The sequence below is a fragment of the Hyaena hyaena genome, unplaced genomic scaffold (assembly GCF_003009895.1).
Source record: "Hyaena hyaena isolate Hyena2069 unplaced genomic scaffold, ASM300989v1 scaffold_71, whole genome shotgun sequence".
NCBI lineage: Eukaryota > Metazoa > Chordata > Mammalia > Carnivora > Hyaenidae > Hyaena > Hyaena hyaena.
This window is the reverse complement of record NW_024080704.1, coordinates 3,646,796-3,663,224: the sequence shown is the minus strand read 5'-3', so window position 1 is coordinate 3,663,224 and position 16,429 is coordinate 3,646,796. Positions and strand designations below refer to the sequence as shown.

The 16,429-nt window shown below is 37.9% G+C and overlaps 1 protein-coding gene across 1 annotated transcript in view; it reads right to left on the bottom strand.

The window, feature by feature from the left end:
- The window catches only part of ABCA12 (ATP binding cassette subfamily A member 12), a 169,270-nt gene that overhangs the window by 29,021 nt on the left and 123,820 nt on the right, over positions 1–16,429 (bottom strand). The window contains exons 29-37 of the mRNA XM_039233104.1: positions 14,166–14,384; positions 12,571–12,767; positions 11,618–11,778; positions 10,032–10,268; positions 9,377–9,527; positions 6,559–6,811; positions 5,853–5,939; positions 4,950–5,043; positions 1,121–1,248 (exon numbers count right to left, since the gene is read on the bottom strand). Coding sequence (XP_039089035.1) covers positions 1,121–1,248; positions 4,950–5,043; positions 5,853–5,939; positions 6,559–6,811; positions 9,377–9,527; positions 10,032–10,268; positions 11,618–11,778; positions 12,571–12,767; positions 14,166–14,384 — 1,527 coding nt within the window. The remainder of the gene's footprint in view (positions 1–1,120; positions 1,249–4,949; positions 5,044–5,852; positions 5,940–6,558; positions 6,812–9,376; positions 9,528–10,031; positions 10,269–11,617; positions 11,779–12,570; positions 12,768–14,165; positions 14,385–16,429) is intronic.

The following is a 16,429-nucleotide window of genomic DNA, read 5'->3' as shown; positions in this document are numbered from 1 at the left end:
GTGAATATCTGTCATTTATGTATACTGAGAAATATGAGAGGAAAGAGATGGAGGGAAGGAGAAGCTGCTGCAGGATGACCAACTCCCTATGCCCCAGCTTTATTTGAGGTATAACTGACAAATAAAAATTGCATATATTCGAGGTGTACAATTTGATGTTTTGATATGTGTATATCACTGTGAAATAATCACCACATTCAAGATGATTAAAATATCCATCACCTCATACAGTTACCATTTTCTTTTTGTATGAGCACGCATGCACGTGTGTGTGTGTGTGTGTGTGTGTGCACACGCGCATGTGCGATGAGAACTCTGAAGATCTATCCTGTTAGCAAATTTCAAGTATACAATACTGTATTGTTACCTACGGTCACATTACTGTAGATTAGCTCTCCAGAATCTATTCCTCTTACATTACTGTACCTTTGTAGCCCTTGACCAACATGTCCCCCATCTCCCCGTATCCCCAGACCCTGGCATTAGTAGACTACCATTCTACTCTCTACTTCTGTGTATTTGACTATTTCAGATCCCACATATAGGTGGGATCATGCAGTATTTGCCTTTCTGTGTCTGGCTTATTTCACTTAGCATAGTGTCTTCTAGGTCTGTCCATAGTACCCCAAATATAAGCCTACCAACCTTACATCCATTGCAAATGTTTAGGTGGCTTAGGTACAAGGCCTATGGCCTTGCTACACATGGACACATTTTATCCACACACAGATATCATAATCTAAATTTGAGATATTTATATTGTAACTAAGGCCAATTGTCACCTGAAGTGATGCCTTAAAACTGTCCAAATTGCCATAATCTAGTCAGTAACATTATTGCTTCAAGGAAAAAAATGTACAAGTTTAACAATACATTTTTGTTTAAAAACAAACAACCCAATCCTCTTCAATTTCCTCAAATGAGTCTTAATTTGAGGAAACTAAAAAAATTTTTTAAAAAGGTTTAACACCTAAGATTATTTAGATAAAATAGAGAATGTAACTAGGTAAATAATCAATAGAAATGTTCATCTATTGTCTCAAGTTGAGGAAGCAGTTACCATTAAAATTTGAAATCAAGATATGCTGAATTAAATATGTTATAAGGAGAGTATTTTTACCTTTTTTGCATAAACTCATTAGCAGTTGATATTAGATAATTTTCCAAGCGGTGCCCAGTGAGGTTGTAAATTATTTGAGAAGAGTAAGTTCTTCTATGAGGTGGAGAATAGTTAAACTTAGGACACTCCTGAAAAATAAAGTTAAAAATTAAGTTCTTTGCAAATCAAATAGACAATGTCAAGGAGTTCAGGTCTCCTGATTTGTCTATTATTGCAACAGGTAGAGTGTGATAAGACTGTCTTCTGACTCTGTAGAGCTTTGAAAAGGAAGGCATCTTCCTCTGCCAAGAAATTAGAACAAGTAGTAGAGCACATACACAGGTTTACGACTCACTTGAAGCTAAAAAGAATACAAGTTAACCAATGAGTGATTTTCTTTTCACTGTACTGACAAGTTTGATATGCCTGGAGAATAACATTAAACTCTAAAATGACTTAAAAGTCACTCAATGATTTGCAGGAAAGTAAAAAAATGTTTGCTTGGAGTTGAAAAGATAACATCAACAGACATAAGTTCTCAGGTGACAGCAGTGGATGAAAGTGTGTGTTGCATTGTTTTTAAGGTACAAACCTGGGTGTAAAAGTTCAAGTTTACATATATCTAAATCTATATACCTTCATTTTTTAAGTAAATCTAAATCTAATCTTTACATATGTAAATTTAAAATTATTCCATAATAAAGTTTATATATATTGCAAATGTGCTTATATATGTCTATATACACACATAGATAGATTTCAAATTTAATACAGAGAGTCTCTGTATACCCTTCACCCAGTTTTCTGCTATTGTTAGCATCTTACATTACTATCATCATACATATGTCAAAATTAAATGCATTGGCACATCACTATGACAATGATGATGTGACATAATTGACATATGATATATGTCAATGATGTGACATTATTGTTACATATGTCACATCATATGTCACATATGTCAATGTGACATCATTGACAATATGAAAACCAACCTCAGAGCCTAGTTTTAATCACTTATTTTTATGCTCATAAGCTTTCTGCCTTTCCCAACCACTTACTTTCCATTGACACTTCCCATGCTTCTCTGACATAAAGCCAGAGAACTTAGCACTTTTCCAATTTTTCCTTCCATCCCTTCACATGATGTCAGGCTCATACCACAAGTGCACCCTGAGAACTTCAAGGTGAAGATTGCTCTAAAAAATAAATGCTGACTTTCACCTTACAGCAGGTTGGATTAACTTGAAGATCACATTTCTAGAATGCTACTTGTTCCACAAATAGAGACACCCTTATGTTTGCAATGGAATTTTTTAGCTTATTTTTTTGTTGAATTGTATGTATAGAAAAGCACATATAAGTATACTGCTTGATACATTTTGGCAAGCTGAACACAACCATGTAACCAGAAACCAGGTCAGGAAACAGAACATGCCAGTACCGAGTACCGGGAAGCCCCCTCATCATCCTTCCTTCCAGTCACTACCACTCCCAAAGTATTCAGCACAGAATAGTTCTGCATGTTTTTGTACCTTATATAAATTGAATTGTATTATATGTTCTCTCTTGTATTTGGCTTTTTCCACTCATCATTCGTGAGAATCCTCCATTTGATATATGTAGTTGTGGATCAATCATTCTTATTTTACTGTATATATATATGAAAATAGAATACATTTGATTTATCCACTCTACTATTGGTGGGAATCTGAGTGGCTATTACAAATTGTATTGTTACGAATATTCTAGTATATGCCTCTTGGTGAATGTATTCACATTTCTGATGGGTATATAATAGAAATGGAATTGCTGATCCCATAGGGTATATACATCTTCAGTATTAGTAGGTACTGTCAAATGTTATATATATTATCTGTATAAAAATATATATAACTATGCATATAAAATATACCCTTATATGTATAATATATATATATATACATATATATATATATATTTGATGACTTGTTTATTTTTATTCTTTTAAGTTTCTATTTTAATTCCAGTTAGTTAACATACAGTGTTATAATAGTTTCAGGTGTACAATATAGTGATTCAACAGTTCCATACACCACTGTGTGCTCATCACACAGATAATTTCCATCATCTATTTCACCCATCCCCCCAACCTCCCACCCCCGTAATCATCAGATTGTTCTATAATTAAAAAGTCTGTTTCTCGGGCACCCTCCTACACTGTTGGTGGGAATGTAAACTGGTACAGCCCCTCTGGAAAACAGTGTGGAGGTTCCTCAGGAAACTAACAATAGAACTCCCTTATGACCCAGCAATAGCACTGCTAGGAATTTACCCAAGGGATACAGAAATGCTGAGGCATAGGAGCACATGTACCCCAATGTTCATAGCAGCACTCTCCACAATAGCTAAAACATGGAAAGAGCCTAAGTGTCCATCAACAGATGAATGGATCAAGAAGATGTGGTTTATCTATGCCATGGAATACTACATGGCAATGAGAAACAATGAAATCTGGCCATGTGTAGCAACATGGATGGACCTTGAGGGTGTTATGCTGAGCGAAATAAGTCAGGCAGAGAAGGACAAATATCACATGTTTGCACGTATAGGAGGATTAGGAGGAACTTGACGGAGGAACAAGGGGGAGAAGAAGGGCGGAAATGGTGGGGGAAAGGGAGAGAGGCAAACCATGAGAGACTCTTGAATGCTGACAAAAACTGAGGACTGAGGGGGGGGGGGGGGGGGGGATGGGCATGAAGGAGGGCACTTTGGGGATGAGCACTGAGTGTTATGTAGAAACTAACTTGACAATAAACTATTTGTAAAAAAAAAAAAATAAAAGTTTTTCAGAAATAAAATAAAAAAAAATAAAAAGTCTGTTTCTTGCTTTGAATCTCTCTCTCATTTTTCCCCTTTGATTAATGAAATTTATCTAGATTCAAATTTTAAATACTTGGTTAGTTAACTTTTACTGTGAACTAAAGAAAATACATGAAGAATTTTCAAATTAACTAGATTACATGAGGGACTAGGAAACTCTTTGAGTACTGGGTAAGACTGATATTGAAATATGCAAGGATACCAAAAGATGCTGTGGGATCCCAGCTCTTGTTAGTAAATGTTTTCCACGAGAACACAAAAATTGGTTGCATTTACAAGAAACATTTTCATTCTAAAATATTGTACAAAGAGTTCAGGGTTGAATCATGTGACACTACTAAAATATTGCTAGATTCCTTTCCTTTGGGAAAGTAAGTTGACAATATAGTCAACTTCTCTTCTCTTCAACAATGTTTCATTTCCCCAGCGAATTTGGTTTTCTTAAAAGTATGTTGAATTGATAGCCGTAGAAAAGGAAGGTGTGTATCTGTAAAATACAGATGGGGTAAGGGATGGTTGAATATTCTTTTTTGTTTCTTTCAGGACATGGATTTTTCTTGCATGCTGAAGGTGCTCCTTACAAAGAAATGGAGTTCTGTTCTGGATTTACACATTATTGACTTGCCACCTAACCCCCAAACAGTCTCACAGTGCTTTTAGATTTGACACTTACGGTGGCTTTGTTGTCTGAAACATGGAGCTTTCTGGTTAGAACTGAACAGACACCAAAAGTTCATTTTCAGTTGGTTTCCACAAAGACCATCATAGAATTACCTGCATTTGGAAATTTGTTCTGAGATGGATTTAAAACAGTGACCTCAAGTTCAAAGGCAATATTTTTGAGCTGCCCCGCTCCACATCTCTGAGCTACTAGCTTCCGTAAAATGAAATTATACTGACTCTTTGGCAACCTGGATAGATCTTTCAGGTTTCAATATTTATTCCTTTCTTTCACCTACTTCACTGAGATGGAATTCTGTCTTACCTGGATATTATCTGAACAGGAGCAAACACCAAAATTAGTGATCGGCTCCCCACTGGTGTTCCATTTTCCTAGACTGCCTTTCTGTAAACACCTTCTGCAAGGAAAAAATGATATTAAAGTGAGGTATGTGTGTGCTCTCATATTTATGTATGAATATATTAGTGAGTATTGGGCATTAAATTCAGGCATATAGTCTTAGGCACAGTTTACTGGTTTTTCATAACTCAAATATACATCAGACTACCATTTTCAAGTGATTTGACATTTTATGAGGGATTAGAGAGACACTTATTTACTGAATAGTGTTAAAACCAAAGCTCATTGAATTGTCTTAATGAGGCAGGATGGGCTTTTTGATCCCTTTCTTCTCTGCTCTCTCATCCTGTTCTCCAACCTTAGTAAAACAATATACCAATATTAGGTTTACAAGCGTTGTGTATTATCTTGGAAGTCTCAATAAACAATATTACCTAGTGCAAAAACAAGAGTCAGAAGACGTGGTCCCAGCTTTAGCTGCACAACTTACTGTCTAGATTTTTTTAGACAAGTATCTCAGTCCGTATGAGTCTCAGTTTCTCTGTCTTAAAAATGGGATTAATAATTCACAGGGTTGTTTGTTAAATAAAGGTATATGCAAGATGGAATTTCATAGGTTAGAAAGCACCTACTGTTCACTGTTACAGCATAGTATAGCCATGGAGTAAACTAAAGGGGAGAGAGAAAATCCGTTAAACACAGATTTCTCTCAGGGTGCTGCCCTTCTCCAGCCTACAACACACACCCATCCATACACACACACACACACACACACACACACACACACACGGATACACATGCATGCACATGTACATACACAACTTGAGTGCCAAAAGTGAAAAAGGGGGGAAAAAAAGAACCACTTACGGATCACTGATGTTCAAACACATGTTGTCGATGCCAGGGAAACTCCACATTGCTGAGACCAGTGCTTTTGTGCTTGGGTGAGAATTCCTGTGATATTAAAGGATAGAAACAAATTCTTGATCCTCCATTAGACTTCCATATTAAAGTTGTGCTTATGAATAATTAGGAAAAATAAAAAATGCTGTCCAAAGAATAATTTTCTTAAAAATCCAAGAAAGACTCAGTAGCAGGAAAAAAAAAATAGTATCATGGAAAAAAAATAAGCACCTGGCTCTATTTGGCTGCCTTGTCATTCTCTTAATCATCACATGCATTTAGTGATCACCTATTGTATATATGGAATATAATATTATACAGGGTTCTTATATTACTATCCAATATTTGTGAGGCCAAGAAAAAAAAAGTTATTTGCTCTATATAACAACAGCTTGGGAAGCCACACCTAACCTGGCTTTCTTGCTGAAAGTCTAGCCATTAAAAATAAAGACATACTATAACTTTATTTTTTGACAAACACAAAAGCTCTTAAAAAGTTATCTGTTGGCAATAGAAGTGCCATGCTGCAATAAATCAAGCTGTCCATTCCATTGGCAGAATCAGGTACAGTGCCTCATAGTTCTTTATTCTTCAGCATTTCACGCATTCACTGAGGTACATTGAGGCCTCTGCAGGCACTGGGGAAATGTTTTGGAGGAAAGAAACTTACCCATAGAAGGCTGTCTGTTCAGAGGTACCATAGAGTGATGGGGAGATCTGGATCTCTGGATAACTGTTGCTGGAATTTCTCAGTGTGCCAAGGCCCATGGCAGTGGTTACAAAGACAATGGGGAGAATGACCTGAGCAATGAGACCTTTCCAGTTCCTGCGGGTATGGTGGAACCTCTTAATGAGTATCGCCATGATCTTCTTCAGTAACAGATCAAAACCATTCAACCTTTCACCTCTCGTCAGGATTTTGTCTGATTAAAGAGAGAGAGAGAGATTTGATATGGCTCTGGGTAACCCTGATAAATCAAGTAATAGAGTAACTTCAAAAACCATGGATGGATGGTATAATGTGATATGGTATGAAAAGCTTTATTTTGAAGGTTCTGATTTGAGGTTTGGCTCTGTGTTTTTCAACCTTGGGGCTGACGCTCTCTATGTCATAGAGCCAAATGTAAAAATGCTTTGCGAATTACCAATCACTATACACTGTCCATAGTCCATAGTCATTTTAAATGTGAAAGTGAGATGTTTTCAGTTTTACAAATGAATATTGTCCCTAATCTCCAAAGTCTCAATGCTTTCTCTGTGTGTATTGCTAATTACTAAGACTCAAGAGATAGCTTCTATCAGGAGACTGAATTTCAATAAGATAAACAGAAACTGACACCTGAAACTCATATGACATAAACTAATACAATGTATAGCTTCAGTTTTAAAAAAAGGATAAACAGAAGCCAAAACAGCTGCCTAGTGTAAAAACTCATTCCTACTGTGGGTAACTTAGTGATTGTAAGTTTATTAGCTTGCATTCCAATGTGAGGTCCAATGAATTCACCTTAAACTTGGGAAAAGGGAAACGTTCTCCTCCAAAGTATGATTCTAGTTCAAATACTCATTACCATCTCTTTAGAAAATCGGACTGATTATATCTGCCATTTCAAAACTCCATTTTTACCAGTAGTGTCACACAAAAAAACCCCAAAACACCCTCAATGGGAAAAGATGTTTACAACCCCCCACCCCAACCCTGAAATGTTTTTCAGGTGTGGAGAAAAATTCCATAGCTTCTGAGAATGAATAAGAGCAGCTGTGGAGGCCATAAACTGTTGTCCCTTCAATTGTGCTCTTACAAGTGATAATTCCATAGGCCCCTCTAAAAAATATAACATTCTTTCCAAGGGCCTGCCGCCAAGCACTCCTCTACATGTGATAAGATGACCGTCAACTCCGTGGATATTTTTAATTCTCCATCACAAATTATGCAGCACAAAAAATCATGATCTTCATTTAGCTGATAAGGAAAAATACAAAGCTGCTTAAATTAAAATGAATTCCAATTAAACAGAGTGAACAAGTTTAAATGCAAACTCATATCTCTGCAAAGGAGAATTGTAGAAGGAGCTGAATATTTTAAGTTAATTAGTATGCTTTTCTGTTTCTTGAGAAATTACATGTGGATGACTTACAGGTGTATCAAATGGAGCAAATGTGCTTTCTAAAAGATAATGTCAATGAGGGAAACATTTTGACTGAAGAATAGTTTCAAATTATGAGACAAATGCAGAGGCAAATACATAACATTTACTTCCTGAAGCAGATGACCACTTTCTAATCAAAGTCCTCAATGCCATGGGCTCGATAATTTTATTCCCCAAAAAGATGATAAATGAGGAATACGGCAGAGGACAAATGAGACTCCCAAGTTCCAGAACTGTGCAAACATCAGTGAAGATCTTCTCTAAATTTTAGAGTCAGGAAAATGTTTCATTAAAAGTTTTGTTCCTAGAGATTTTTTCCAGGTTAAGCAAACCATTGAAATGACTATTCCATAATTTATATATCATTTTACTATCTGCTTCCGTAAGTAAATAGTGTTTCCAACGGCATAAATTAACTGTCAGAAAGAGAATAAGAGAGGATAAAAGTTGTTTTCAAAGGAGCCCAATTCCTCAAAGTCATACCAAGAAACACGATTTTTGAAATGTATCTTATGTGAAGATTTGAGGGGGACAACCTATCATTATAGGTTCTTAGGCACTGAGTCCAACTTCATCAAATCTGAAACCCTTCCCCCAAAGCATTTTCTCAGAGCCTGAATTTTCTCAGCAACTGAATTGTTCACAGAAGGGATAGATTAGACGTATTTTCCAATAAGGCCCCATAAAGAGTGATACCTCTTTTTTTAAGCATTTTATTTTTGATGACTCCTCTGCTGAATATGTCTGATAGGAGGTCAGCTACCTTGCAAGGTAACTTTGTCCATTGTTGGACAGGAACAATTACAGGAAGCATTTTAATTTGTTAAACACAAATCTGAAACTGTAGTGAGTTACATCTTAAAAATGACTACCAGTGAGGTGACGGGGTGGCTCTGTCAGTTAAGTATCCAACTCTTGGTTTCAGTTAAGGTCATAATCTCACTGTTCATGATATTGAGTCCCATACTGGGCTCTGCACTGACAGTGTGGAGCCTGCTTGGGATTCTCTCTCTTCCTCTCTCTCTGCCCCTCTCCTGCTCGCACTCTCTCTCTCAAAATAAATAAATTAAAAAAATACTTATTAAAAAAAATGATTCTTTTGAGTGTAAGGAATATACACTACCATGCTAATGAGGAAGTTCTTTCATATTCTTCAAAATATTTTTGAAATAAAGAATTTGATTTTGTTCCATAAGTACTTGGTATATTAAAAAATAAAACTTAGATTTCTTTATTCTGAATTTAGAAAGAAAATATGAAGCTGAACTTTTGTCCTGTGATTTTTCTCATTTACGTCATTTATTGGAATTAAGCAAAATATGCATGTTAGATTTATACCGTCTCTGTCTGTGAAATTGCTGCTGCTCACTGATAAATCATCAGGAGTTGAGATGCCGTTGCTACTGGAATTTCCAATTTTCTTTTGTGTTAAGTGCTCAAGACTCATATCTCTGTTTTTTTGTGACTCTTTAGTCAAGTTCAGAAAGACCTAGAAAGAGAAGCCAGAACACTTCATTAATAAAACATGCATGTCCTTTCTAGTCTCTAAGCTCAATTTTGATTTTAAGTTTTTATCACATAGTGGCAAATAAGTGTGACTGTAAGTAAATATTTTTATAGTGACTTTAAGTGAACACTTTCTTTTTTACCATACGTTATTATACTATTGACTATATTCTCTATACTGTACTTTTTATCTCCATGACTTATTTATTTTATATCTGGAAGTTAAATCTCGTAACCCCAATTTCACTCATCTCCCTCATTCCCCTAAGTAAACATTTTGGTATGTAAAAGATACATGTTCTCTAATTGGGTAAACATGTTTGTTTTCAAAAGCCAATCTTACATAAGAATAGTAGTTTTAAGATTTTCTCATTTTGTGAAATGTTTATTTTAAAATATTTCTATTCTCTTTTTAAAGAACTGTGTATACTTAGTCTAAGGGAACAGCAAGTTATATCAATCAGCCTTAAGAAAAAAAGAAATGTACCTCTTCCACTGTGGTGTCTGAAATGCCGTAGCACCCGATGTTGAGGTCACCCATGCCACTGTCCAGGGCCCTCAGGAGTGACAGGTAGGCCCCAGACACTTTGGTGCTAAATGGAGGAAGCACATACACAAGCTCTCCCCCGATGTCCTCCTTGAGGAAGGCTTCAGGGAGGTGTGATTGGATCATTGCTGTCACGGCCATCGTGTCACATGTTGTATTTGCACTCAGATTTGGACTCTAGAGACAAAAACCGAAGTTGAACACCCACTTTGCCTTTACACTGTAGTGGTGCCCAAAGGCCCTAATCAGAGGGTGGTGAGATTCTTTCAAGCCCCTCAGACCTGAGTCCGATGACACCTCCCTCCTCTGGTGGTTCCCTGTCCCACAGGGGTCCCTAGCATTGTCTGCAAGTCACTATTTTATTAGCTCCATTCTCCCATCTCCCCCTGTCCCTTCCCTGGCCTCCTTGCCCACTACCTCCCTCTTACCTGCTCTACTCCAGCCACAGCAGCCTCTTTGTGTTGTCAGAGAGTTTGAAACTCAGGTGCACCCTCCTCAGGGCCTTCCCAATTGTTGTTCCTTTGCCCTGAGATAGTGAGTAACATGGCTCCTTTTCTCCCAAGTCTCAACTCTTGGCTCAACGCTCATCTTCTCAGAGCCCCTTCTCTTCTCACCCTACTTAAAATGGCACTGCTCAGCATTCCCCATCCCCCCTCCTCTGCCTTATTTCTACCCTAGTATTCATCACCTGCTAATATATTTAATAATACAGTTAACAATGGTATCTTCAGAATCCCCCCCACTCTATCAGAATATAAACTACATGAGGGTAGAGATGTTAATATCATCACTGCTGTATGCCCAGGTGTTATATACCTAATATTACATACTTAATACCTACATTTCTTAATAAATTAATGAATTTGGAAGGTCACAGTAGGATGATCAGAGGTAAAATAAATGATGGTAGTCAAAGCCTACTTAATAGCATACACATCTTGCATAGGATTGGTAATCATATGATATTTTAGGTGGCCCAGGGATCCTTAGTAAGAACTGTTGTTCTTCAAAGATGTAAAAACACCTTTGGCCTGCGTTAGTCTTCACATTGCCACTCAAGGCGTACTGATCAGAAGGTGAATACACAACTACATATTCTCTTTATTTGCTTGAATACAAAAAACCTAATTTTTAGTCTTACAGGCCAAAATGCTAGGGAAACCAAAAGGCTGATCCTCCATGAGCAACCTTAGGATATAGATCCTTTTTTGACCAAGTGCCCTGGTTCCTGTGTGTGATCCCAGACCAGTAGCATCTGCATCACTTGGATACTTGTTAGAAGGGTAGTCAATTCTAGAGCCCCATCCTAGACCTGCTGAATCAGAGACTCTTGCTGTGAGGTCAGAAATCTGGGTTTAATCAAGGTCTCCGGGTGTTCCGATGCTCCCGTGGGTTTGAGAAGTGTGAAACTAACATATTAACAATGAATTTTAGCAGCTAATTCAGTTGGAGAGATTCTGCCTCCATTTCACAAAAAAATAATAATTTATGCCCCTGTCATAAGGTATACTTTCTTTCTGACAAACCTTTTTCTTGGTGAGCGTGAGGTGATACCCATCCCCAAACGTTTCCTTGAGGTAAAATGGTGACCCGCAGCAGCGCAGCCCACCCTGCTCCAGGAAGGCTATGCGGTCACTCAGCACTTCAGCTTCGTCTAAGTGGTGCGTGGACAGAATGATTGTTCTGGCTTAAAAATACAGAGGAGAACAACCGAGGATGAAAAATGAAGACACAGCTCCTGAGATAATACAGAGTTAGCATGAGTAAATCCTTTGATTTATGAGGAGAAAAGGCACGTTTTATGAGCTAACTGAAAAACTGACCAGAAGGAGCTTTCAAAATAAACAAAGAGAAATCCAGAAGGGGTGTTACTAAATATACAGGGCTCTTTTTTTATAAGTTGGCAGCGAAAAGGCATTTAACTGTGCTGTATGGCTAAATGTCCATCAGTTAGAGTGTGCTCATTAGCAACTCCTTCCTTAGTTTGTTCCCTTGTCTTCATTTCCATTCTTTCTCTCCTTGTCTGTCTCTCTCCCCCACTTTCTTCACTATGAAGAAGCAATAATTTTGAAGACTTTTTGAATATTCCTCTCTGATTAATCTACTTCACTCTGATTGCTTCTTTGCTTCATATCCTGTTAGTACTTGTTTAGTCTGTTTTCAGTTTATTTTCGTTTGTGTATGTTTGGTATCTCTAATTAGATTCTAAGCTCCTGTAGGCAGAATTTGGGACTTCTATCAGATGTGCATGGTCTCAAAAAGGCCAGTGAAGTGCTCAGCTCACAGGGGGCACTACAGGGATATTAACAAATCAACCCAGAAACTTTGTGGTGGGAAGAGAAGACCTTGGGAAGGGTATGATTCCATCTGAAAATTTTAACAGGGCTCCTAAACAGGAAAGGTGTAGATTTGGTTGCATGCATCCCAGAGGGCAAAGTTATGACCGCTGGGTGGACAAATTATAAGAAGGTACTCATACCAGTTTTGTTCTTGGATATAACATCCCATATACTTCGGCGAGAACATGGGTCAACTCCAGTGGATGGTTCATCCAAAATGACCACCCGTGATCCACCAATAAGAGCTATAGATATGGATAACTTCCTCTTCATTCCTCCTGACAATGTGCCAACTCTCTTATGACGATGGCTATACAGTCCAGTATCTTTTAATGTCCTTCAAAAATAATTTATGGTGGTTATTTCTGACAGACAAAATATTTGAATATTGAAAAAATACAGTAAGTACTTTAACTAATAGGTATTGACTAAACAACTATTATATGCTCAGCAAGGTACAATACACTACTGAGGATTCATGATATGGTTTTTTATTATCGTCTAGTTGGAGGTTCAAAATTGACACCCAGAAAACAACGCAAGGGAATACATGCCTAATTGTTTTTTATTTGTTCATTTGAAAAATACTTACGGAAGGCCTTCCTGTTTTGTGCCAGACTGTGTTTTAGCTGCTGGAGGAAAGTGGTGAGGAGATAATATTCCTACCCATAAGAAGATTAGGTTCTATCTAGTATGTGTATGCATTGGGAAGGAGGCAGATAAAATTCAGTCAATAAACATATTCCCAAGTAAGTTTATAATTCACCAGGTGGTGACAAGTACAATAAAAAATACATAAAGCAGGGTACATGAGATAAGAAGTGCCTGGGGCATGCTATTTTAAGCATATATACTGCCATCCCCTCAGAGAAGGTGACATTTGACCAGAGACCAGGGAAGTGAAGGAGTGAGTCAAATGGCTGTCTGGGGAAGGCTGCTCAAAGTAGAGGGGACAGTAAGTGAGAAGCCCTGTGGCAGGAGCATAAGCCAGTGTGTGACTTGGGCAGCATGTCTAGAGTACAGTGGATGCGGGAAGACTAGAAGGAAACAACATCAGAAGTGAGATGGGGGCAAGTCATGTAGGGCCTCCTGGCCTTGGCAAGGACACTACTGAGTTCAACACGGAGTGTGGTGGGAAGCCATAGAGGGCTTTGAACCCTGGAGTTACATGGTCTGATTTACCTTTTTTTGTTTGTTTGTGTTTATTTACTTATTTTGAGAGAAAGAGAGAGGGAGGGAGGGAGGGAGAGAAAGAAAGCATGAGTGCAGAGGGGCAGAGAGAGAAGAGAGAGAGAATCCCAAGCAGGCTCCACACTGTCAGCTCAGAGCCTGACGTGGGGCATGAGCTTACAAACTGCAATGTCATGACCTGAGCTGAAGTTACTCATTCAACTGACTGAGCCACCCAGGTACCCTCTGATTTGCATTTTAAAAAGGTCACCCTGGCTGTTCTTTGAAGGGCAAACTGTATAAGAGTTGGGTGCCCAGTTAGGAGGGTTGGCCTGAAGTAGTAGCCATTAGAAACAGAGGATTTGGGGCAATATGGTAGCCCGAGATGAAGACAGTTAAACAGTTTCAGTACAATAATTGGCTGCTAGTGATAATGACTTGAAATATACACAATACCAAAAAAGTAGAAAAACTAAAGTCTAATTGTTTTGTGACCAAATGTTTCCTATAGGCATTATTGCCATAGCTTGACCTCTTTTTGAGAGGCATTGCCACTATAACTGACCTTTTCACTTCCTCATGCAGCTGCTTTTTAGTCCAGTGAGGAACTTTGATGGAGCCATACAGGAGTAGATGTTCTTTGGTAGTGAGGTAACTAAACAAGACGTCGTGCTGCATGCAGACCCCCATGTTCTTCCGTACCGTGTGTAGGTCTGTTTTGATATCTTTTCCATAAACAAAGATGGTGCCTGCTGAAGCCCCAAATAGCCCAGTCAACATGGAGCTGAAAATGAAGAAATGATAAATCAAGTCTTAACCAAGCATTTAAGCTAGATTTTAGGACTAAATATATCTCATTCATTAGCAAACAATATTATAGTGTATCTCCTCGGGTAAGACCAAGCTCTAAAATAAAATGGTATTACATGGGAATAGACACTAAATGACTTTTAAGCTTTTAATTACTTAGAATGTTACATAAACACAATACAGTGACAGTGATGGGGAGGGGGCGGTGGTAGTAGTCATGACAGAAATGGTTGCACACTTTAATTGCCAAGTATGCTCTCTCCTTGAGCAAATCCATGCACTTCCCTGGCATCAGATGGTATCTGTAGGTCATGGAGTCTCAAATTTATCTCTCTAGCCCAGGCCTCACCACTCAGTTCTGGTGTGCACTGAGGATCCTCAAACTCAACATGTTTACAATTTAACTCAGGATCTTTGCCCTCCACTCTGCCTCCAAAGATGTTCCTCTTTTACCATATGATGAATCTATATTCTGGTTGCACAAGCCTAGAATCCAGAAGCTGTGTTTGCATCCTCCTCCTGTCCGTTTTCTGCCTCCGCCCATACGTCCCATTTTCCCAGCCACACCACAGTGCAAGCCATACCACCACTTGCTCCTGACCATTATTGTCTCTTAATTCTCCTTCCCATGTGAACACTGGTCACCTTCAGTCCCTTCCTCTACACTGTGATTATTCTCTACCTTACTAGACAATTGCTTATCATTTTCCAGATGGTTAATAAACTGTGCAATTATTTAATATTCATCTTCTCCAGTAACATGTAAGGTCCATGAGATCCAGAAAAGGACACATTTTTTTCACCACTGTCTCTAGTACCTAACCAGTACCTTGTACCTTGTATGTAATGGAACTTAAATGACTATTGTGGATTTAATAGGGAATCAATATTATATGCAATTCTTCCCATAAAAACACCTTGAAATACAAACAACTCCTTCTTTATATTCAGAAGAATAAAATTAGGACTTTCTCAGCTAAAATTACAGCCTCTTCAAAAAACCTCCTCCTCTTTTCTTCACTGGTCTCTTATTGCCTATTAGAAAACTGCTTTTAAGCACTATATCACTACGTTTTCACTAGAAAGCCAACTTTGAATTTAAACAGGCCATATAAATAAGAGTAGCTGCATGTTCCCTCATTTCATGACCTTCCTTTATCCCCTTTTATTTACAAAGGAAAAATTAATTTGAATATATTTTGGCAGTCACTGAGCTTACTTATGATAATACTAAATAGGATATCCTGCAACTGACATTTTATCTCAAATAATGGCTAAGGCAGAAACAGCAGCTTAGGTCTGACTTCCAGCCAAGCAATGTGGAGCACTGGAGGTGAGTCACCAAAAAAATTCAAAAGAATGTCACTTAAAAAACATTTGAGTCTCTTTTCCTTTTGGACACATCAGCTAAATAGTGAGAAAGAATAGCTCATGTACCACTGCTAGCCATTTTGATCTATATCTGATAGCTGGTGATTTCTTTCTTCATGAATCAAGGCAAGGAGCAGCTGGGGCTGAGTGTGTTTATAGCAAAGTGTGTAAACTAAAAATTATACATGGGCCAGAATAGAAATGCAAATAAATGAAACAGACTGGGCATATACGACAGTGCAGATTGGTGGGGAACAGGAATAAATTAGAAAGCAGATGTCCCCTTTAAGAGAACAGTCACTGGTAAGCCCCAACTAATTGTGCCTACCTTAGACTGTGGACCCAGGATTGCCAGAACATCCTATCATCCCAGAATATTTCTTTTTATTAGAAAATTTCTCCATTTGGAGGACACTTGTGGGGATGAGCACTGAGTGTTATGTGGAAACTAATTTGACAATAAACTATTTGTAAAAAAAAAAAAAAAAACTTAAAAAAAACTTAAAAAAAAAAAGAAAATTTCTCCATTTTAAATACTGGCACTGAATTAAAACTTTTAAGAAGTACTGGTTTGGTCTGATCTGGCCTTTGAGGTCTCAGGTTGGAACCTCTGACTTAGACTCCATTTTATAGTAAACAAATTGAGCT